Source organism: Lathamus discolor, chromosome 1 (genome assembly GCF_037157495.1).
Source record: "Lathamus discolor isolate bLatDis1 chromosome 1, bLatDis1.hap1, whole genome shotgun sequence".
In the NCBI taxonomy this organism is placed as follows: Eukaryota; Metazoa; Chordata; class Aves; order Psittaciformes; family Psittacidae; genus Lathamus; species Lathamus discolor.
This window is the reverse complement of record NC_088884.1, coordinates 33233119-33258401: the sequence shown is the minus strand read 5'-3', so window position 1 is coordinate 33258401 and position 25283 is coordinate 33233119. Positions and strand designations below refer to the sequence as shown.

The 25283-nt window shown below is 37.9% G+C and overlaps 1 protein-coding gene across 1 annotated transcript in view; it reads left to right on the top strand.

The window, feature by feature from the left end:
* CACNA2D1 (calcium voltage-gated channel auxiliary subunit alpha2delta 1) overlaps positions 1-16291 on the top strand; it is a 392282-nt gene extending 375991 nt beyond the window's left edge. Inside the window, exons 37-38 of the mRNA XM_065667215.1 lie at positions 2522-2604; positions 11723-16291. Of these exons, the coding sequence (XP_065523287.1) occupies positions 2522-2604; positions 11723-11839 (200 nt within the window). The 3' untranslated portion in view covers positions 11840-16291. The remainder of the gene's footprint in view (positions 1-2521; positions 2605-11722) is intronic.
* The last annotated feature ends 8992 nt before the right edge of the window (positions 16292-25283 follow it).

Genomic DNA, 25283 nt, shown 5'->3' with positions numbered 1-25283 from the left:
GATTGATCCATGCCATCTCTTCAGCACTAGCGAGACCACATCTGGAATTCAGTGTACAGTTTGGGGCTCCCTGCTACCACAGTAACATACTGGAGGAAGTCCAGTGAAGGGCCGCCAAGGTGGTTGACATCTGGAGCACAAAACAGGCAAGGAAGCCTGTTTGGGTTTGTTCAGGTTTTAGAAAAGACAAGGGTATGTCATGTTTGTCTCAAGAAATAACAAAAAAAGGCAACACCAAGATAAGAGCATTTGGTTGTGAAAAGTTGGGGTGCTGCCCTAACGCTTGGAACACTAAGGTGAAGTGATGGAGGACATTAGTGTGTGCTCAGTGCCAATGAGAACTTTTTACTTCTTGTGGAAACTGCTTTAACCATCAAAGGCTAAAGTTTATCCAGCTGCTAGCATAGAATTTCTTCAGAGCTGGCTGGAGACATAAGTGGCTTACATGCTAAGCAGAGTCCTTGCAACTGATGCATTAAAATTAAAAGCATGTGAAGGGTGGTTCTTATTTACAGCCGCCTCCATGCCAATCTCTATGCCTTTAGCCTGTTCACTTGTTTAGATACCTGTAGGAGATGCTAATGGTAATACATAAAACCGACACATACATATTCTAGGCCAGGATAAATCCATTTTATTTTTTCTCTGCTTAAGGATAATAAGCCAGAGTTGGTAAATCAGATTATAATTTGGATTAGTATGAACAGAATATGGAAAACAATTAGTAATACCTTTGTCCATGTCAGGAAGTTAGTTGAGACAGCTTCTCCCATTCCTGAAAGAAAAGCAGATGGTGGTAGAGATGACTGTGTTTCTTTGGCACAAGCAATGCATTCATTGCCACATGAATAAATCTAGAATTCCGTCTACGCTTGGGTTGAAAAGGAAGTTACATTGGGGTGGAAGAAATACCCATGTCATCACAGAACTATGTAAACACAGCCCAGTATTCTAATTGGCTCCAGTCCATGACAGTTTGATTAACTGTTGCCACTATCTGAATTTATACACAGTGCTTGCTATAGGAAATTGAGCACGTTTGGTGGGAAATGGGCACATGACTTGACTTTCCCTGTAGACCCAAAACCTTCTAGAAAGCAGTAAACGACTCAGGGCAGCTGGGTGGGCTCATATTGACTAAATGCACTACTTCATCTTTGTTCCCACTATGCAGTACTAAGCTATTCTTTCTTTTCCATAACTAAGGTACATTATGAAATGCAGATGTAGCATAACATCACACAAGCAGACAGAATGACCTTTGGGTGCTATTCAGATGGTTATTATTAGACTCTGCTTCCTTCTGGCTGATAGAGCTTTTCTCATGCACATTGCTCTTAGAATGTTTCTGAGGTTTGACTTCACTTTCATCTGGGCCCCGGCAGAGGAAAGAGGAGGTGAATCTGATAACACTGGGACAAAGATAGATGTAGATCTCTGCAACTAAATTGCCTGTCCTCTTGCCTTCTCTTCCATTGGGCATCCCCACTCATTGCAATGAAGCTGCTGTAGTACTCCACAGTAGTGTATGCATAGGATTGCTTCAAGTATAAGTTAGAGCTACTAAGATAAGTAAAGTCTTGGTGTTCAGTTTTTTTAAAACAGTCTAGATTAGCTTTAACATGTGTACTACCAACTGTGGAAGAAAAAACCCTTAACTGAGTGAATGGTAATATAAGCAGGTTTCAAAGAGTTTTGCAGTATACTGCATCCATGTCTTTCAAGTTTGCTGCAGCAACTTGTGTCCCTTGTTAGCCTGTGGCAAATGTGTAGTATTTACACTTAAATATCAGCAATTACAGATTTCAGAGACACAAGCTAAAGCACTACCTCATGTTTACAGTTAGCTAATTAATAGCGTGTCACTGGTCCCATTTCTATCCTGCTGTTCTGCTATTAGTTTGGACAGCATTTTCGTTGTCTGCGTCATCACTGAAATGCTAATGAGATCTGATTAGGTTTTCTGTCATTAACTCTCTATGCCAGCATAGGATGATCTTGTCTATGATTTTTGGGGTACTAGAGATGTACACATAACTAAACCAGTAGTTCTTATAGGCCTTCATTGCAATTTTCAGCATGTATATAACATGCTTTCAAACAGGCTTCCTCATGTATCTTCATTTGAACATAATTACTCTGTGCTAACATATGCTATAACCAATCATCAGTGTTGAAAGTCTATTACCTTATCAAATATTTAAGTAATATTTACGCAATGTCAGTAAAAGCAATACAGAAATTCTTTTAAAACCTCATGGTTTATTTTTATTTTGTATATGATTCTGGAAGTATTGGTTCTAAAAAGTCATGCAGGATGTTTATTTCTTTGACTAAAGCAGTGTATTTTATTTATCTGGATGTTTGGTTTGGTTTAATTTAAACAGAGAACAGTGACTATTGATGTTTATTTCAATATCTGAATTAGCATAAATCTTCTTCACAAAGTCAAAAACAGAATGTTAATCCTGTTAATGTCTGATGCAGAAAAAACAGTCATGCTCCTTAACCAGAGAAACAGATGAAGGGCCAAATCCTTGTGAAATGGTCAAACAACCTAGATACAGAAAAGGTCCTGATGTCTGTTTCGATGAAGCCAAACAGGTAAAACTGAACTTGTAAGACTTTAGGACTATCTTCAAAAGCACTTGTAGAACTATTTTAGAAGAGCAGTGAAAACTATGTTTAAATATACCTTGGTGCCTGGTAACTTATCTATCACTAAACATACTGTTCACTCTAGACCATAGCCACTCTACTTCCAAGTATCCCATGATTAACATAAAATTAGCAGCTGCTTTCTTATCTGCCTTTCCTATAGCCATTGAACTTTCACACATGATTCCCACTAAAACAAAAAAAAAAATCAGCAAGTATAAATCTGATGGTCTCTGTACAGTGCTGTCAAAATCAGTTCTTCTATGGCTTTCACAAATAGATAATAATCCTGGCTCAGAAGTAATATTTTATACTAGTATTTCCAAATATTATTTAAGGTGTTTATAACTGTTTTAAAACATCTGGTTTAGGGTATTATTCTTCTTAAAAATTCTTCAAGTACGTATTGACCTTGAGTTGCATTCTCAGCAGGTATAAAAGAGCATTGGTTTAATGAAATCGTCAAAACTATGCTGTTTAGTACTCCCTGTATGGTATGCATCACAGTTTTGAAGGAAAGAGATTATAACTGCCATGTGTGGTGATTATTTTGAATATACTCTCTGTGTTACCTCTCAAAATACTTTATGAAAGAGAAGATGTTGAATTCAAAATGTTCAGTATAAATGTCAAGATAAAAAGTACTGAACATGTAAGTACCTGGCATTATATAAAATAAATATTTTTACAGGGCATTTATAATGCCTTATCCCATTTCTGCAAGGGAAAGATTGTCCAAATCTAGTGCACTTAGTTGGATATAACTGCTTTATACCAATGCAAGGGTTTTTTTTTCCAATATATTCTCTGCTTTTCTTTTATGAGGCACATTTGCTGTGATGTCAGTAGTGTTACAAAAGTCCAGACAGTTGGTAATCAGTGCATTTTTCTTCAAATAACTAAATTTGATTTTAAAAAGGAAATCTTACTGGACAGCAAAGTTTAAACAAAGTTGAAAAACCATCCAAAAACTATCTGGCCACTGTAAATGTAATCCAAACCTTCCTGATATGATTATGTGTGAAAGTACAACTGTTGCTCACTAGCTTGATGTGCTAATCAGTGTGTAAGTCATGTGTTCCGTAAGAGTGGATTGTTTTGGTTAAGTTTATTTGCAAAATTTGCTGTCAATCTCTTGCTCTTGGGTGGATGCTTTCACATTAACTCTGCTAACTTCAGCAATCTGCATGATATCTCATCTTGTGTGTCTTTTTTTCTGTGTTTTCTTTCCTTTCCTCTACTCGCTACTTTGCCCGTTATTAATAGGATCAGCCTATATGCACAACGAGTCGTGCCTCTGCCATGATGTCCGCTCCTATCTTCATTTTTCTGCAAGTTTTCATGTGGTGTGGATGGTCAGTTCCTTTCTCTAATTTTTTGTTTTGTTCTTGGCTTATAAAATTAGCAGACTTTTTTTACTTACTAAACATAATGAAAGAAAACAGAATGAAACAAGTTCCAAAAGCAATCCGGAGCAAATTGCTGTTGCAATGTTAAGGGAAATTAAATATGAAAAAACCTTATCTGGAGCCTCGTAAGTCAGAATTACAGAACACAAGGGGCCTCTCCCACAGCAAATACAAAGATGTGGGAACCTGTTTGGTCAACCCTGAGATCGCACATTTACCGAGTCAGTGTCATTCCTTTAAGAATGTTTTTCCTTGTCCCTATTAAAATGAACAGAAGAAGAAAGTTTTCTACGCAAAGGTACAAAGTAATGCGGAAACATTATACCTGCAAAAATAAGGCTGTGTGTAGGGATAGCAAGAATGAGGAAGCCTTGTTAATGATGAAGGAGTTTTCACTGCATTCACATTAACACAAACGTTAAAGATGGAAAGTAACAGTGTGTATCAACTTGCTTAAACTGTGAATTCATAAAATTATATTTTTACTTCCTATATTTTTGCAACTTGAACATACTCATTGCCTAATTGCAGCAAGTTTTTTCTTCTAATGAAATACACAGGTACTTGAAGTCCAGGTTACGGACCTATTGCAGACTCTAGAGCTCATAACAAAAGCCTTGGCATTTTAGACTGTGCTGTATTTAATAGTGTGAGAGTGAGCATTGCTGTGCTAGTGACATGTATGCAGGGAGCTGCTGATCTAAAGGGAACAAAATTCATGACCTTTTACTTTACACTGAAGGGGTTTCTGACCAATATTGTTACTCAGAAAACCACTAGAGGGAGATACTAACATACCTATCAAAGTAAAGCGACCGAGAGACAGAACTGGAAACAGGTAATTTATCAGAGTTAGGGTGGTAAAATATTGAAAATTGTAACAATTTAGAGCACTTATTTTCTCAGTAATTTATATTATCTTTATACTTGGGGAAAGGTTCAATGAATAGCACTCAAATATCAGTGGAAAAAAGCTTCAAGTTCTGTTTAACAGCTGTATTTGAGTAATTCTGGAGTTTCCTATCCTGTATTTAAATGATGTAATTTCTAGCAAACTTAGGAACTTGCACAACTATGGCTGAAGGTTTTAGAAAAGGTCAAGGTCCCTTACCCCAAGATAGTGGTATTTCACATTAAAATCTGGAAGATTAACATCTCATATTCTTACTCATGCAATTTGCTCTGTAAGTAACCTTGTTTTAATTAAAAAGCTCCTGTCCAATGTACATAAAGCAGCAGACTCACCTTGAGCTGAATTGTTTATGCCTAAAATGGTATTTCTGCCCAACCAAAAAACTGGGAAACCCACAAAATATCATTTTAGTTGATAGATCTTTGGCAGCAGAATGTTATAAAGGTAGTTCTATTCATCCATCCTGTTTTTAATAATGTTGTGATTTTGGAAATGTATTCTCACTCTATGTAGTTTTATTAAAATCACTGAAGCCAACACAGATACAAACCAGCTGATCAGGTTCAATAATGGCATCTGGTTTGGGGTTTTTTTCATCAAGGGTAACAAAGTAGTCTTTACCACCACCTTGAATAGCTTGCTCTTACTTTGTACATGCACTCTTTTCGTTTGCCATGCCTGATAATAAGAAGAACTCTACAAGGCCTTACCCCCTTCTGGGAATGTCTTATTGCCGTCAGCTCCCAGGGATGTCAGACAGAGATTTGAGGGTGATTAGCAGCCCAGACAACTGTGTACATCTTGATGGGGTTGGCTGTATCCCTGATCTACATGCGGGTGGCTGTACAGCTTTGACAGCTTTGTGTGATATTCCAGCCAAAGGAGGGTAACATATACTTATGAAAGACCATGCATTGGAACTTGAAATGGCTCTTGAGTAAAAGCAAAAGTCTTCTCCATGCCATACGAAGCATTTAAAATATATGCTTATAAAAGGTATAACTTTGAAATAACCAGTTATGTCAAAGGCCAGATCAGAAGCCTTTTTGGCAGATATTGTTGCTTTATCTTTTGATTAAGGTTTCAAGACAAAGTTTTAGTACATTAAATAGTTACAGTGTGCTTCTAAAGGAGTAACAAGTATTTTTATAGACTTAGATGTGTATGTGTATATATATATGTACTTATATTTGCATGTGTGTCTTTAAGACTTTGGATTGGCACTGCTTTCAAGGAAATGTTGGTATATATCAATGAATATGTGGGTTTGATACTTAACAGTGAATATATGGTTTTACAAAAGCATTCATTTCCATTCTGCACTTGCTGAATAATTTTCACAGTGTGACTGTGTAAAATAACCCTCTTTAGAGTTATCACAGTAAGGCATGATACGAAGGAAATGACATTTGGATTTGATACTTCTATACCTCAAACATGCAAGAAAACTTGACACGTGAATTATTAATGAAAGAAATTTCTGATACACTTCTGATGAAATTAAACTGGTTAAAAAAAATATTCTTTCCAATTTATTTTCTTATTATTTCTGTCTTCAAAGGGAAAAAATATACCGATTATTATTTAGAAGACAGCAAGGAAAGGACAACCCCAACTGATCTGTTGGTTATTCAGGTTTTCTGTGTGACTAATGTAGTAGTGACTAATGCAATGGGCTGGACAATTTCAGTGAAACTGCTTAAAAAAGTTCAGTGTCTAATTGCGCTGTATGAGGTAGAGATAAGATAAAGATAAACTAAACTGATGCTGTGTAATCTGTTAAGAGATTTTATGAGAAACCTCAATAATAACAGTCAGAGGAAACAGTGAGAAGTTTTCTTAAAGCTCAGGTAGAGTGGAAGTGTTTTCAAAGATGACATTTTGAAGACCATTCAAAACTGACATTTTCCTCAATATGGTTCCGAGTTAATGATGGGATCGCATTTCTTGCAATTGTCACAACAGTTAAAGCACACAAGAAAATGACAATGTGCAATGCGGGGGAGAAAAAAGTAGTTTAGACAGGATTTACTGTACCTTCTTTGCCACTACTATTTTTGTCTTGGCTTAGGATACAAAGGAATAACTGGTTCCAGAGAGAATATTTAGAAATTGTTCTTGGCAGAACTGCTGGTTTACCATGGTAAATTGGTAAAACCTCAGAAATTCAGTTGCTTTGATCATTAGTTTCAAATCTCACCAGCCTTCAAATATGTGTATAAACCTTGTATACTTTTGTCCAGTACAGTTTAGCTGTGTCATTCATAAGATGCCTTCCCTGCATGAGGCTTCCAAGACATTCTCCAGTGTTGTGATGTTATGAATCCTTTAAAAACTGCTCTGTGTAGTCTCAGGGAGAGAGCAAAAGATGTTAAGATATTTATTTTTAGTCCAATGAGATTATTACGTAGTATAACTGTTGAATGTAAAAGCAGTGCCCGTAAATTGTCTTAGTTAAAATAACCCTCATAACGAAAGAAAACTTCTCAAAAAGTGAATAGAAATGGGCAACAGAATGTATTTATTTTTGTTAAGTACATTTAGTGGTAGGATTAATGAATGTTTTTTCCCAATATTTGGTATAATGCAGAGTGACATGAAAGCTGAATGCTGTATAATTATATATGTGGAGGTCCATCTACTCTGTATTTTTCGTGGGTGCTGTTTTCACTATAATGATATTTTTCCCTTCGTATTTGTCATGGTTTAAACCGATCCACACAGCTCGTCCACTCACTCCCCCCCTTTCTTGCCCTCCTCCTGCTCCCAGAGGGACGGAGAGGAGAATCGAAAAGAATGCAACTCCCACGAGTTGAGATAAGAACAGTTTAGTAACTAAGGTATAACACAAATCACTACTGCTACCACCACTAATAATAATGATAAAGGAAATAACAAGAGGAAAGAATACAACACCTCAACACCAGCTGACCAATAACTCACCCCACTCCCCCCAGCCAAGCACTGACCAATACCTCGTCCAACCCTGCAGTCCCCGCCCTTCTGGGTAACTCCCTGTTATATCCTGGGCATGACGTGCTGTGGTATGGAATACCTCTTTGGCTAGCTTGGGTCAGGTGTCCTGTCTCTGCTTCTTCCTGCTTCCCCTCATCCCCAGCAGAGCATGAGGCTCACAAAGTCCTTGGCCAGAATAAACATTACTTAACAACAATTAAAAACAATCGGTGTTATCAGCTCTCTGCCCAGGCTGGAAGTCAAAACTCAGAGCTTGCACCAGTTACTAAGAAGGAGCAAAACGGCTCCTGGTAAACCCAGGACAGTATTATACACAAGTGTGTGTAAGACCTTCAGTTTACTTCTTTCTTACTCTCCAGACATTTTCCTCTCTGTTGGAAAATTTTAAACCTTGTGCTTTTCTTTAGACTATTTCTTCAAAGACGACTCCTCTAAGTGATTTCAGTGATAAGAATCATAAATACCAATAGGTAACAGAGCACTGTTCATTGAATTCATGTTAGAAGAAACTATTACTGATAATTCTGCTTCTGATGGTACTCACTGTGAGGAAGAAACCACAACATTATTTTTAGTTGCTTTGAACAGAACTAAAACTACAGGACAAGACACAATGCAGATGCGAAAAAGTGACAGAGCCAAACTAAATAAACCAGAAAGTTCAGTGCATCTTCAAATGTTAGCATCCTACTCCAAATCTGGTGCAGCAGAGTTCATTTATGACTTACTTTTGACCGTAAACCTTAGGAATTTTGGACTTACAGAGTGGACTCAGCTAAAAAAAAAAAAAAAATAAAATCAAAGCCTAAGCCAAAATTATAGAACTAAGTTACAAAGCTAATAGATAACAGAGACATGTCTGGAAATGGCTGCTATTCATAACAAATGGCAGCTAACGTGAGCTGTTTGCTTTAGGAGAGTTGTGTTTTTTCTTTACATCCAAGTTTCTAAAATAGACTGTTGGTGAATGCTTTAATTTCTGGTGACTTACTGAGCCTAATTTGACTGCTGTATCTGATTTCCATGTATTTACTCCAAACTGATTCTGATTCCTATCACCTCTCCTCTTTAAGAAGAATGCATTGTGTGTAGTGGGAATCTCATTAAGGTCCTTGCCCCTTAAAATTGACACAAAGAACTCACTGAAATCTTTTGCTATGCCCTGTAATTCCCAAGTTCCCTCTTTACACCTCTGTTATCAAGCAGTTGCCCAAACTCTGTATTTGTCTTCATCTTTTTGATTTATTTGAAACTTTCTGTTATCATTTTCAGCATATTTTGCAGGGAGGTCGTAAGAAAAATCTTTATCAGCATTCTTAATTTCCTGTTTATATCTAATCTGCCATTTTCATGTGCTCTCCCATTCTTGTCCATTTGAGTAAACTTGTTTTCTTAAATACTGACCTTTTCCCTATGGCAGTGTACTTAATTTCCTCGCTGATTCATGCAGGAGTGTTTCTTTAGGTGGCTGTGTTTGGTTTATTTTGGGGGTTGTAATTTATTGGGGGTTGGATTTTTGGAGGGAGGAGGGTAGTGAGGGTTGGGTGGTTAATCATTCTAATTTTGGCATTTATTTTACCTGGATTTTTAAATTATATTTCTAAATATCCTTCTGGATCCTCTGAAGGTACTTGCTTTTTGAGATGATGCTTCTATTGTTTGGTTTGGGTTTTTTTTCTGCTTTCTGTTTTTTGTTGGATTTTTTCCTGTTTTCTTGGTTTTGTTTGTTGTTTTGTTCTGGGGGTTCTTTTAACAGCTTTTGGTAATTTTCACCTAGTTCCCTTTTTTGAAATTGGTATCTTTTCTTTTGGACTTGTTTGGTCTGATCTCTCACATAACAAGGTAAATCCTATTGCATTGTGGTCTACTAGAGCTATACTGAGCAGCTGTCTACTAGTGACTTTGAAAAAGGACCCATACACCAGTAAGGATTCAGATGCTGTTTATTCCAAAAGACATTTATCATATCCAAAAATATGATCTCTACATCTCTTTTTGATAAAGCATCAATCCAGTTTATACATGGCATTTCTAATATCACATAACATTTCATATATGATATTGTCACTTTGACAGGGTGCTCAGCAGTGCAATTCTAGTAATACATTTGTATTACTAGACTCTGATACTTCTTACCCTTACAGAGATTCCATGACACTTTCCTTTTCCTGTAATACTTTTATGCTGTTACACTTTGTATTATCCTTTAATACTTTACATGCTTCTGCTGTATGTCCTGCGCTGCCAGTCTTACAAATTTGGTAGCCTGGCAATGCTCTGTCGTACTGATTAATTTCCTTCCAACAGCTTTCTGATATGTGTATTCTATTGGGATGGTTCATTAATGGCTTGTCTTCATTCACCCATCTTAATTTTATGTTCCTGGCATTAGAAGCACTTGAAAGTTTTTCTTAAGCATATGACAATAAATTAAAGGCATTTTACTGACCCTTCCATATTTATGCTGATTGTACTTTTTATCCCTAACCCCCACACCCTCTTCTGAGACACTCTAGGTTTTAGTTACATGTGCCTCAGTGGCATGTCGGTCTGACCCAGGAGCTATTCATGTCCATTGGCTCTCCTCTGCTTTAATTTCTAAAGCCTTTTTAATGTCTGTGCAAACAGGCGGGCTCTGTTACTGTTAAGGTGCAGTTTGTCCTTCCCTGCACATGTTCCTCCTGTTCAAGAAGTTTTCCCAGTTCTTACTGTATCTGAGTCCCTTCCCACCTACACTGTTGTCTTGCCATTGGAGTCTTGGGATCCCTTGGAAAATGGAAAGTGTCAATTTATACTGTGGGTACAGAATACAGTGAAAACAAGAGGAAGACGAGGTATTTTCAGCCTTCAGAACTACCTGTGCAGGGCATGGCTGGAACATTGTCCTGGTGTTCTAGGCAGCTAAACATAGATTGCCGCAGTTCTGGGAAGCAAGGTGTGAAGAGTTACTAAGTCAGAACAGGTATCAAACCTATTTCATCCAGACTAATGAGTAAGTCCATAATGTGGAAGGTATTATGAATTATAGGCAGAGTGGGACTGGCTAACAGCATTAGTAGTAAAAAGGAATGGGGAAAAGAGGTGTGATTGCTGTGTGGTATAATGAATAGTTAGGTCCACTAATGCATGACAGAGTGGTGCAGCTCAGAGCAAGTCCTCAAGCTGGAGGGTGTCTTCTCCAGGGACTGCATCAAATGCGTACAAAAAGCCAACAGAAAATTTGGTTCTTGTGCTTAAATACAGCATTAGAGACAGAGAAAGGGTTTTCATTTTGTATGATCATATCTCCACTGCATATTCATCTTAATGTGTGATCATGTTGATGAAACAGACATGAACATACTCTGGTATTCACTTTCTAATCCTTAAAAGGTATCTTTTTTTCCATCTTTCCTCACAATAAAGTGATACTCAAAATCTCCAAATTGATGTAATTTTCAGGAATATAGGTGTGGCTTATTGGGCCCTGCTGGCATATCCTATACCATTTCTTTTTTGACTGTGTAAGTATCCCATCTAGTTCGTAAGTGACTGCAGTAAGCCTTGTAGGTATTTAGTCCTCCCATGTAGCATTGCCACTCTCAGTATAAAAAACCGGCCAAACTCACAGGAATTATTTTGATGTTATTTTAGGCAAAATAACATGTATAAGACCAAAAAGATGCCTCAAGAATAGTTCAGAATGTTGAAGGCTAAAGTGTAGATTACTTCTCAGGAAATTTAATCATAATTAATTTTAAATGATTTCTTCTTTTCTTGTCAACAGGAAGATTCGGCCGACTGCGGTGGTGCCTCTGGTCTGAGTCCATCACTGTGGTCTATGGCAGGAATTCAGTTGGTCCTGCTTTGGCTGTTATCTGGCAGCAGACACTACCAGTTATGACCTTGCTAAACCAAAACCTGCATAACTTAATCAAGACCCTGCCAAAACAATAGCCTCAGTTTCATTTTAAAAGGGTCAGCTATTCAGACAGCAGCAGAACAGCAGTGCTCGTGTCTGGTTATCACTTGATGTGAAACTCATAAAGGCACCCACGGTGGCTGCATGTTGGAGTGTCAGATCCTTAAACATGTGTGAATGCTGCATCATCTATGCCATCTAAACAGAATTCTGTATGTGCTCCATTGGGGAATCTAAGATTATTTTTTCCTTTTGTTTGTTTGTTGTTGTAATCTTGATGACTTCATGTAAAAGGGCTCCCCTGACAATAGCTTATGTACATGACTTTTATTTCTTTTAAGCTTTGGATATCTTGAAGATTTATATTCTTTTACATAAACAGTTATTAAAAAAAAAAACAAAAATAAAAAAGAAAACCTACTCCCCAGTCTGCACTACTAGCACCATGATGGCTGCTTTGAGCATCAGTTCTGTCCAAACTAGTTGAGTAAAATGAAAATATTGGGTAGTCATCAGAAGTTCAGTGTGATTTCAACACTTGATGATGAGTGGGTTATTCTTCCAAATGAATCATGTAGCCAGCTAAGGTAGGCTGATAAATTGTTAGTTTGAAGGAAGGAAGGGGAGAAACTTCTGGTTTTAGAAATATAAAGGTGCTTGAGAGTTTAACTAAAAAGTGATTCTCATCTTAAACTTGATGTCATCCTCTGTCAGAAAAAAATTAATTTCAATGTAATGTTCACCTCCTTTTCACAATGCAGTTATGCATAAAGCTAGTAGAATTCTTTAAAGGCTCAAACAAAAATGCTTGTGAATAAAAACTGTGATATTTGAACGTTGGTTTCCAAGGGTATTTTGCATGATGATGATGCTGTGCTATTGTTTTTCAGTTTGTTTTCTTTGATGGTAGAGTTTAGTCCATTGAAAAGGTAAATGAGTGATTCTGTTATTGTGTGAGAAACTGAACATCGCAGATCATTAAATTATAAAACAGAGCTCTGAATATACTGTGTAATGAAAAAGCTGAGGAAATAGGGTAAATTTAGCTATCGTAACAAAAGGGTTGAGTTGGATTTTTTACAGAATAGTGATCTCACATGAAAATCTGTGTACAGATATTTTAAGTATATAAAAATCAGATTTAACACATTTATTTTTGGAAGTGTGTGTTCTGTAAGGTTCATATCAGGTTCCCACTTTGTTTCCTTCATATAAATACCCTCATAATATTAAAACTTCTGCTGTTGCTATTTATTATTGAAAATGGCATATTTAACAGCAAAATGTCCTGGTTTCCGAGATTAGAAAAAAACAAATGGGGAGCCTTGAATCTATATGTATGCACATTGATACTTGATTGTGAATAATACTTTTAGAAGTTGTATTTATACAACCTCATTGATGATACAGATTGGTGCAGTAAATTATGATATTACAGTGTAGCATAGTGTTGATGCAAAATATGATTTGCGCTTTTATTTTCTAGTTTTCAGAACTAAACAGTATTGCAAGACAGCTAAACCAATGAATGTGCAACTTTGTTGGTATTGTACAATTCTGCTAACAACTGCAATATGCAAATATTAACATGGCACAATACACTAGCTCTTTAAAAAAATAAGCTGCAAAGCATTGATATGTATATGCTGGCAATTGATCGATATAATTTTAATCATGCCAAAAGCTTAAAGAAATAATTGGGCATGTGTTAGTATCCTATGAAAACCGAAGAAGCTACTGAAAGCCATGGCATGTCTTTAAAGATCAGATGTCTTCTGTAGTGATACCCATGGCTGGTTCGTTGATTTTCTCACATATCTTGGCTCCAGCTGTGTATTTTCTTACGTTTGAGAATACAGCAAGTGAAAAAGTAAAACCTGACCTTTTGTTCAGCAAACAGATTTAGTTTTTTAAGAAAAAATATCTCTAGTAAAGTCATGGGTTTAGAAGGACAATTGTGTTGGATGACTTCAGGTCCTCCTCAGGGAAGGTGAGCTAATTTTGATAATATGGATAATAACAACAATAATCTTGGAGCTCTTCATTCCAGTTCTATTACTGCACTTCTCTTCACCCTATCACTGGTCACCACCTCATAAACAGCTAGTTTGAGTCTTTCTAATTCTGAGACTGCATCCTGTATTTTTCCTTAACATGGTCAATAGAAATTTTATGGGAGGAACAAATTTTGTAGGATTAGGCCAGTGCTTACTACACTCATTGCATTTACTCTAAGATTACTTAAAATACACATTAGCTTGCATTTTGCTCTGTTAATTTCTTGAGAGATTGTCAGTATGTTGTCCTCTATAGTCTTCACTTAGCTTCCCAAGAGCATGGAAAATTTATGTTATTTGACACTGTAACAAATTGCTTACACTGGCAGGCTGTATTTTGAGTTACTTAATATTTGATTAGAGCATATAGATAGAAAGGTGGCAAAAATCTGTGCTACCACAGAACACGACTGTGGCTTTTTCTCTCATCCGACTTCTCTTAGACTGCTCAAATACAAAAGGAGGGAGAAGCTCGTGCCATGCAGATACATCAGCCTTCTTGGGTTATCCAGAGAGGGAAATGTCCTTTTCTCCTCTCCTCTGTCCCTTTGTATGATCTGAAGAAACATGTTTCTGTATGAGCATGTAGTTTTCTAGCCATTATACCCATCTGATAGAAAAATCAAGATCTGGCCCTTGCAGAAGGGCTTAGTATATTCCTCACAGAACTCAATTCTTTAAAAAGGGAAAAAAAGACATTTTGGCTTCTTTCTGCAGAAAGTAATCTATATTTTGATTATATCCAAGTGAGGGTCAAGATTCTTCATAATGCACTACCTAGATATCTGCAAATTACAAAACACAGATGGAAAATGCAATGTAAACTCTAGCTATCTCAAAATGTGAATACCAGTCTGTTAGAAATAAATTGCATGAACAAATACATATCCTCATGCAGAAAAGTATTTTTACTCTCAGATAATGCATAATAGTCATCTCTTGTCTATGAGAGAAGAAATTTGATCCAAGGCTTTAAATTGAGACATTTTCAAGTCACAATATGTTGTAAAAAGGGGGCTTTTTGTTTTAAAGCCAGATAAAAAGTTCTGTTGATCTTTGCTTGGATCCTTTAAATAGTACTAAGGGAACTGTTGGAACTGTTTCAGTTCAGAAGTCATGCAGCCTATTGTATGTCTGAAAAATAACCACCACGTTTTTACAGCATTGTACTTTGCAAAACATGATCTGAGGATTTAACATGAAAGGTTTCTTTGTAGTTTTTCATTTAAACAACCAGCATTACTGCCAAAACACTGATCGTGGTCCATATTTGTAACAGGTTTTTAACATGACACAGCAGGTTTGAGTGACAAGATTTTTAGGTCCTGTACCTTCAAGATTTTAGTATGATCTTTTTCATGTTTCTAATGCTTGAGGCTTTACCGCTCGACTTGACAAAAAACAGTGTTGCTGCCATTTGTAAGTTTTCCTAGACTATTCCTTTTACTAATTTAAAAACTGGCCTTACTGGGTTCAGATAGCAGTATCCCTTTTAAGTGACCTTTGCAACCCAAGTGTTACTTGCTGTGGTTCAGTATCACTGAAGAGACATTAAGACCTTTTGTTCCCATTAACACTTAAGCTCAGAAAATGTTCTTAGAATGTTTTCATTTCAAAACACAACCTCAGTCCCAGTGGTCCTAAAAATTCAGTTGTTAGCACACTGGTTATTAAGAAGTACATTAATGCCTACAAGGCACTGCAACGCACTTGGGTGTTTTGGGAATGTAAACTGAAGGTGAAATCTTAATAACTCCTTCCTTAGGATAAATTTTACCCTTGTTCCATCAGACATCCACGCCTTTAACAAAGGCCAGATTTATTATGATTTTTTTCATACCGCAATGTTAATATTGTTAATACTCATTGTAAACTATTGTACAAAGATTAAAACAAAGCGTCTGAAAGCAATTCAAGAGTTTTGAAAAGTTAGCCTCACCCTCTTCCCAGCTACTTGCATCTGTCCTGTTTATGGTTTAAAAGAAAAACATCATCTTGAAGAAATAATTTCACTGAGGCTAAAGGGATACTGTCTTGTTCAGATGCCATGAATTGTGATTGTGATCTGACAAAGCTGTCTTCTCTTCTTGTGTTGTATGGAATGTCTGCATCATGCTTTCTGGGATATTTTTATTGAAATGCTCCGTCTGCGTTTCTGCAAAAAGAGACTTGGTTGCTCTCGCACGGCGGTCAGGTCTTTCTCCCTTTTCTTGTGTTCTCTTGACACTTTTGTGGAACTTGACAAGCCTGGAAAAACTAATTTTTTTGTAAAAATTTGTACAATAATGTTATAAAAAGTTTATAATCCTAGAACTGTTGTGTTAATTCTTGTGCAAAAACAGTATATTCAGAATAAAAGTTTATCATTTAAAATCAACAGCTACTTTGATTGTTCATTCTGTATAATACAAACATGTAAATAAGGGCCTATGTAATTTGCTCTATAATACTTTTGAATTTGATATAGAATTGGACCCAAGTGTCTGAAAGAGAGTTACTCTTCAGCATGGAGACAGTGACTTAACACGGTTCTTGTCTGGGGTGCAAAGGAGAGTGTGCAGCAAACCCTCATTTCTGCTTCATTTCTGGCCGTGAAAAGTTAAAAAAATGGGAAAAAAAATAAAATAGCCAACAAAAACTGAGAGCCTGTTCAGCACTGAGTAAAAGAACAGTCTGCAAAGCATCTGTAGCCCTGTTGTTCTGCAACAATTGCTTTTGGAAGGATTGTAATTTACTAACTTGTAAACACTGATGAAGTCCAAGGGTTCATCCACATGGAGACACAGAATAAAATCAGATGGCTCAGATGCAGAAGTGGATGCTGCACAAGTTGTTGCCCCACCTCTGAACAAAGATTGCTGTGTGATTTATGAAACAGCTTTGTTGCTGCTGCCATTCTCAGCTAAGCGTTAAACTCAGTGGATCTACGTACCTTAATAAATGGCCTTGGGATGTTCAGGAGTTGCTTCATTGGGTTTTCAGGCTTACTGCGGTGGCACTGGCAGCCTCCATCAGAAGGGCAGGGCAGATAGCTGCAAGTTTTAGGAGCCTGATTTTAATCTTTGGCTGCCATTGTGTCAAAGCCCAGGAGAGTGGCAGGCGCAAATTACTGCTGGATTTACTGAATCCCTGAGGAGTCAGATAAGAGAGTAAGAAATCCAATACAGATTCTAATGCTGCAAAGTAGCAGGTTTCCCATGTGGAAATCCTGCAAGGCCCTGCATGACACTGAATATTGACATCCAGAGGTTACTGGTCCCAACTAGATTAAAAATTGCTGGCTAACTACATGATTACGTCCACATGCTGAACTCATTGTATCATGTTGTCTGTATGCTGATTGCCATTGAGATGCAGAAATAAATAAAACCCCTAAATCCCTTCCTGGTACACTTTAAATTTAATTTCTGTATTACAATACACAAATCACTAAGTACCAGAAGCCAACAGTCTCAGAAGGCACAGGGTTTCTTCCCCTATGTCTGGAACATGCAAGCATCTTTGACTTCATCAGTTTGATTTGGGAATGGCTGCATTGCAGAGAGATATTCTATACTAGTCCTGGTGCAAATCAAGCCAGAATACACTTGGCCTGTCATATCCTATTATTTTGAGAGGTGACTTCACATTGTCCAGTGCAGCTCTCTTGCTGCTAGCCATCCACAAAAATCAAGATGTTATATAACATTGATGCTGTAAAACCCCTTCACCACCATATCTGTTAGCCCAGAGCTCCCTGTAATTCTTGACTGAATAAAATGCATGTCCTTCATGGTGAAACATTTTCCCTGCCTGTTGCATAAGACTTTGAAAGCAATGTCTCCATTTCCAACAGGCTTTTGGGCGCCCAAAGCATATATGGGAGGAGGGAAGGAAAATGAGGCTTTTTCAGGAGAATGATTTTAACTAAATTCTAACTGTATTCCCTCTAAATGCTTGATATGTATACAGAGCAGAGCTACAAACCCTTCAGTAACGTCTCTCCTTTTAACAGAACACCGACAGCTGTTTCTTTCGGGGTTTTTTTGGATCCCACAAGCATTTTCTTGACCATCAGTGTACATCCCATGTTTTGTAGAACAGATATTTGAATATGGTAGCCAGTGTTTCTCTTGGAGAAATGGCAAACATGTTTGTGATTTGACCCACCTAACTGTAGTTGCCAACAATCAGTCATGAGTTCACTCTGCAGTGAAGAGAGTCCAGGAGCTTGCTGCATGGGCTGCTGGTCCTGCCCAGGCTTTGACAATCTGCTTTAATGACCAGAAGGTGGATTCCTAAGAAAGAATTTCCTACTGCTGTTTTAGCAGTATGCTTTTTCAAAGGGGAATTATCACATTAAGTAAAAGCTGCATCTGCTATTTAATACATTACTTTCATGTTTAGTTTTTCATAGCTTCTTAGTGCTGCTAGTTTCTGACAGCTGTTTTGAGACATTAAATATGAAGGACTTCAGTGGTATTCACTCTTCCTTTTCAGAAATTCTTTCAATTATTTTTTCAGTCACTGAATTAATTATTTCACAAACAAAATAAAATGTGTGGAATTGGGAATGGAAGCTATCTCAGAATTTCCATTTTAACTTGGCTGCTTTAACCCAGACTCCTTTTTGTAACCCAGACTCTTGTGATCTCAGCTTCCATTGTGATCTCAGCTTCCATTCTGTGGTTTGATTATTTAAAAATACATTTTTGGAGCATTGTAACACACACACACACTACGGAAAGGGTAATTAACATGCCTGGAACATTGACTAATAGTAGTATGTTTCGGTATGTGTGGTTAACATGTATTATTCCTGTAAGCTATTTTGAGAGTCCAAACAATTAATGCTCACTATGGCAAGGGTTAGTCAGTTTGCCATATAAGCTCTTACATCTTCAGGAATCAATTAGCTCTAAAAGAAAATTGCAGGCAACTGTGATTCAGCATTGCCTGGAAAGATCCTGTTATACCTGATTTCAAATGGCCAGGGAATTAGGAGCATTCTCATGTCCTGCTTACCTGTAGCCTGCAAAAAGAATAAAAAACTCCATATAATGGCAGGGTTTGCTTTTGACATCTTTTGGGAATTTCAGCATGAGAAATAAGAAGCCTAAAGTATTTTGAGAGCCTGGGGCTAAATCCTATGCAGTGCGATTCAGAGGTGAGCACTGGGTATCTCTGTCCCTACGCTGATCAGTGGAGATCCACGTGATATAGTCAGTGGAGGAGGGAGAACTATTCAGGTGCCCTACCACTGATTGCAGCTGCAGCTGCAAACACAAGCTTTCTACTGAAAATGAGGCATGAGGATGCTAGATCCAGAGAAATACAGACCAAGCAGTGGAGATGGATTAATTCAAAACTTGACTCTTCTGCTCCTACAATCTGGGCTCAGTAAATTTCTCCTAAGGGAAGACAGATGTGAAATTCAGACTCTTAGCTACCAGAGAATGATGCAGACTTTTGTCTGCTTTAACAGCTATTGCTATGCAGACATAGCAGAAGAGATGCCAAACTCCAGGTCCTGAGAGGAGCTTGTTTGGTGGCTGTGGCTAGAGTACAGTCTGGGCCAACTACTTTGGAAGGAATTCACTTCCAAAGTAGAAGAGAGGTAGTGGTGGTGGTGAAGTGGATGTTAGTCATCTTTTTCATCATCTGCTTCTACTTAAAGTACTTGTCCCAAAAGTGTAAACTATATTTCTAATCTGTCTTTATCTATCTATGGGAGAGGGAATCAGCACTTACAGAGGCAGCAATGAAATCTGGCCTACAAGCTAGATGGCTACCTTGAGTAGTCTTGCCATCAAGCTGTTGAAGAAAGGTCTACAATAAGCAAAAACAAAGCAGCTGAAAATGTTATTTTACTTTCTCTTTTTAAGTTATTCTCACTTCATTATGGCATAAGCCCCAGCTTTGAGTTTGGTTATTGCTTGGAAAATGTGTTGTTTATAGATTCGACCAAAAATGTCATATTTGCTTGTGATGGTATCCAACTTTCCATAACCCTGCACCTGAGGCAGTAGCATGGAAGAAAAGTGATGACAGATCTCTTATTTTGAGGATCAGCCTACGCTGCTTTAGCTGCCAGATCATGGTATGGCAAAGGAAGATTATTATCTTGATCTTCTCTTACTTTGCAACCAGAGTAACATGGACAAGAAGAAAGCAAATAGGAAAGCAATTTGCAACTGCAGCAGTGCAAAGAGGGCACATCTGGCACCACAGTAGTGGCTGCTACTCTCCCTGCCTTGTATATGTCAGGCTAAGGGGAATTACCAGGTGTTGTCATCACTACATGATGATTATCTGGGAGTGATGGGAAGGGCTGTACAACTAAATCACAGAATCATAGAATCATGGAATAGCTGGGGTTGGAAAAAACCTTAAAATCATCTAGTTCCAACCCCCCTGCTGTGGGCAGGGACACCTCACACTAAACCATCTCACCCAAGGCTCTGTCCAAACTGGCCTTGAACACAGCCAGGGGTGGAACATTCACAGCTTCCCTGGGCAACCCATTCTAGTGCCTCTCCACCCTTACAGTAAAGAACTTCCTCCTTATATCCAATCTAAACTTCCCCTGTTCAAGTTTTAACCCATTACCCCTTGTCCTGTCACTACAGTCCCTAATGAAGAGTCCCTCCCCAGCATCCTTATAGGTCCCCTTCAGATACTTGAAGGCTACTAGGAGGTCTCCATGCAGCCTTGTCTTCTCCAGGCTGAACAACCCCAACTTTTCAAGCCTGTCTTCATACAGGAGGTGCTCCAGTCCCCTGATCATCCTCGTGGCCCTCCTCTGGACTTGTTCCAACACTTCCATGTCCTTTTTATGTTGAGGACTCCAGAACTGCACACAGTACTCCAGGTGAGGTCTCACAAGAGCAGAGTAGAGGGGCAAGATCACCTCCTTAGACCTGCTGGTCATGCTTCTTTTGATGCAGCCCAGGATACGGTTGGCTTTCTGGGATGTGAGGGCACATTGAAGCCAGCTCATGTTCATTTTCTCATTGACCAGCACCCCCAAGTCCTTCTCCACGGGGGTGCTCTGAATTTCTTCTCTGCCCAGTCTGTAGCCGTGCCTGGGATTGCTCCAACCCAGGTGTAGGACCTTGCACTTGGCATGGTTAAACTTCATAAGGTTGGCATCAGCCCACCTCGCAAGCGTGTCAAGGTCCCTCTGGATGGCATCCCTTCCCTCCAGCATATCAACCGGACCACACAGCTTGGTGTCATCGGCAAACTTGCTGAGGGCGCACTCAATCGCACTGTCCATGTCACTGACAAAGATGTTGAACAAAGTGTCCCAACACTGATCCCTGTGGGACACCACTCATTACTGGTCTCCAGCTGCACATTGAGCCATTGACCACAACTCTTTGTGTTCAGCCATCCAGACAGTTCTTTATCCACCAAGTGGTCCATCTATCAAATTGATATCTCTCCAATTTAGAGACAAGGATATCATGTGGGACAGTGTCAGACACTTTGCACAAGTCCAGGTAGCAAATGAAGCAAACTGCTGAATCTGTCTCTCTGTTTCCCCTCTATAGCATGAGGGAATTCAAAGGTTTTCTCAGAGTTTTCAGACGCCCAAAGTTTCACTGAGAAAAACTGTAAATCAAAGAAACTAACCTTCAATTGCTTCCACGCCTCTTGGGGAATGTAGATGTTAAACTATTTTTTTGAGGTATTAAGGGGTTTTTTGTAAGTATGCTTGTGGACATAAATATTTTTATGCTTTTTAGACACTACCTGTGGGCTTCTAATATCCTGCTGTTATACTTTGCTTTCACAAGGTCAAACAGCCCCGCTGTACTTTTCTGTGGCAGATGAAGTGAGTAAAACCCTGCTTTAGAGCAGACTGCATGTAAGGCCTCTTCTGCAGAGTATAAAGGGGAACCTACAGTGTAGCACTTGATTTTTTAGAATCTGTAGTTGAGTGGATGTCTTAAATAGAAACTGCCCTTGTTCTGAATGCAAACCTATCCTCGCACTGAACAGATAGGCACCTTTATTGTTTCCAGAAGAAGTTGTTTCGCGTAAATGGATATTCTGTTAGTAGAGGGCTTTTTATGTTTTTTAATAGCTTAAATAGCCATTTAAAAAGTACAGAATAGTGTGGAAGGCTATATTTTATAGCACAGCTGTATTCACACTTCTGCAACTGGCACCCTGAACCGCCTTCACCACAGGTGAAGCTTTTGCAGGGAACTTATTATTCAGCTGATTTGCACAGTCCAGTGGATTCCAGAATCAGGTTCTGAAACAGTGCAGATGCTGATGACAGTGGTAACAATGGAGCAGTTTTACTGTTTTGTGTTTCTTTTTTTTCTACTAAACCTTCCCAGCCAATCACAACACCTAGTTTATACAAACACCTTTAACAAAAAAATATGCATGTTGAGCTGATTGCCATTAGGAATCACAATATTTTTCATTGCTTCATGTTAGTATTTTTCTGCACTGTGGGTTATTTTTACAGAGTTTATCACATGTGTCTATAAATTTGTATGAAAAATAAAGCCAAGCTAGTTAAGGACAACATGGAATAAGTGTTATACTGGACATAAACTTTCTCCAATGGATACAGAATCTCTTATTAAAATAACAGGAAATTTAATAGCTATAGCTTTATACGTTATCAGACATACTTAGCTTTAGTTGTAAATTCACAATTGTTGAACTAAATAGTTAATCTCAATCTGAGCAAATCAGAAATGCGAAGTGGTTCAAACAGTTGTATATTAGTGAGGCTGTATTTAAAGTGTATGTAGATACTAAATTTGTTGTTTGTAATAGATGAACTCTGTTTGTCTGAAGTTAAAAACTGAGAGTTGTCCTGTAATGTTTTTTTTCTGGCACTGTTATGCATTGTAATGTACTGAACAAAGAGTCTGGCTGTTCAAGACTGCATCTCAGAGCAAAAACTGGAAGAGGAGGTTGAAGGATTAGCCACTTCTGAAAAGCAGGCATACTTTATTAAGGAAAGCAGCCCCACTTTGGGGAAATCTAAACTGGCCTAGAAAAGATAGTTGCTCTTTCTCTAAGCCAGTGGCAACAAGGAGCTTAAAGCCAGTGAGCCACATAAGCTTTGAGATGCCAAACTGTATAAATGTTGCATAGAGTGCAATGCACAAGCAGAGACTCTGAAACTCATGTTGATTTCTTCTGAGGTTGCTATCCATACTGTTCACATCTCATCATTCAGGACAGTGATGATTGTTCTTTGCCATCTGCTATCTTTTCTCCTCCTTCCTAGCCCATGCAAGCTGTTAGCAGGCATCAACCCTCATTCTCAGCAATGGAACTATGGAGGTGCTGCTTACAGCAACTGGGGGCATCTTTCAAACATTTCTACATGCAAACACACTGCAGAACAAACCTCAGTCTCTGTATCTGATGGCATTACTCACCGCTGGTAGAGGAAACCCTGACAGATGAAATTCATAATTAAAGCCACAAATAATAAAATTTGAAAAGTATGTCTAGAGTGTCTGGATGTAGTTTGGCATGGACTAATGCAACCTTTGGCATTGCCAGACAATTGCCTTTGGAAACACTGGGTGGCCTTAAATTAATTTGTTCAGCTTTTGCTTATGTAAAAATGTTCAACTTCATGACATCTGTTATGAACCCAGAGGTTATAGATGTCCAACTTGCATTTATATGAAATAGAACCAGATGCAGCTGTTGGGAAACAGACTATAAAATCATCTGAATATTTTTTAAGTGACTTCACTGATATTTTGCCTCATGTTTTCGTACCATTTATGATTAACATTTTTAGAGGTAATTTATTTTGCACCCTGGGTTCCACTATTGTTGGTCTAACCTGAAGAAAACATGATAGAGCTTGAGAAGAAAGAACATTCACTGAATGTAATATTTTTGTACATTTCGGTAAGTGAAACATCAGTTAAAGTTTGTACAGTTATAAACTACAGACATTAGAAGAAAATCATGCACTTTTTAAAATTATGTTTTCCTCCCAAGCAGAGCAAATCAGAAGAATTTTTGTCTTTTTATTATATTGTTGTAGAAGATAACACTATGCTGAGCAGATTAATGATGTATTGTCCTTTTAACTCAGCAACTATGATTGATAGAGGTCAAATATATGTAGGAGGCTCTCTCTCTACTTGTTTTGTATTACTAATAGTAGGCTATAACAATTAAAGGACAAAAGCCCCATTTTCATTTCTAGTTGTGGAAATTCAAGAAGCATATTCTGAAAGTAGAAATGGTATTTATGGAAAAGCTTTCTGAGGATTCTAGTAGTGCCATCTGTTTGTTCCACCAAACAACCGTCGCAGTCAATTGTCTGAAAAGTATAGAACTGAAGCACTTGCTTTAAATTTAGCACTTGTTATACTATATTGCTGGGTGGGGAAGGGAGACATTGTACATGAATAAAGCCAAGTATGTGTTTAAATACTGTCACTGAATAAAAGTATTTAACAGCTAATACATTGATGTCTACAGTGGGAGTTCTATTATGCTCCTTTTCAAAGCTACTTTATCCTTGAGGTATCACAGTTAATTTTGTCTTTTACTGTTTTGAAGTTGCACACATTCACACTTTAAAGAAAAAAACAAAACCACACCATTTTTAAGAATGATACCTTAAACTCTTAAAATGTGCTATCACAATATGAACAATATGGGATACCTGGGCTTTATGGCATACTGCACGTGCACTTAAAAGTCATAATTAGTTTCCAGATCTACAAATATGGTAGAAAATACCCCTTTCTTAAGTGTATTTCCCTGTTGGATGAGTTGATCTTGTTTATTTATATTTTGGAGGAGGGGAAAGATGTCAGTATTCACATTAGATAACGTCATGTTCAGTACTGAGTTAACTTCCCTGAAATAGAATAAGCAGTAATCATGGGGAAAACATTTATCTCCCAGATCTTCCAGGTTTTTATCTAACTGTCAAAGAAAAAAACAAAGTAAAGACTTAGGTTTTATTTTTACACATAAGCAAGGAAGGTAAATACCCAACAATCTAATAGTCAACTCTTAACACACATTCAGGTTGTGTGAAAGAATAACCAGAATGACCTCTACTCCTTCAGCTCTAGGTAGCTGGGTAAGAAGCTTGAAAGAATAGATGTAGAGTATGCTGTTTAAGAGTATCAGCAGATTCTTCTTCGTGTTGCTAACTGATCATGGTATCATGTCATTTCCTAAAATGTGGGCCTGACTCTCACCTCTGTATCAGGTAAGACAATTCTGTTCCTCAAATGTAAACTATCACATTCATGAATAAGCAATTTATGGTGTTAAACCAACAGAATGGCTACAGAGTAATACCAAGCACAATTGTTTTACTGCTAGATAATCATCTGAAAAAAACATGTATTGAAAACATGTTTGGC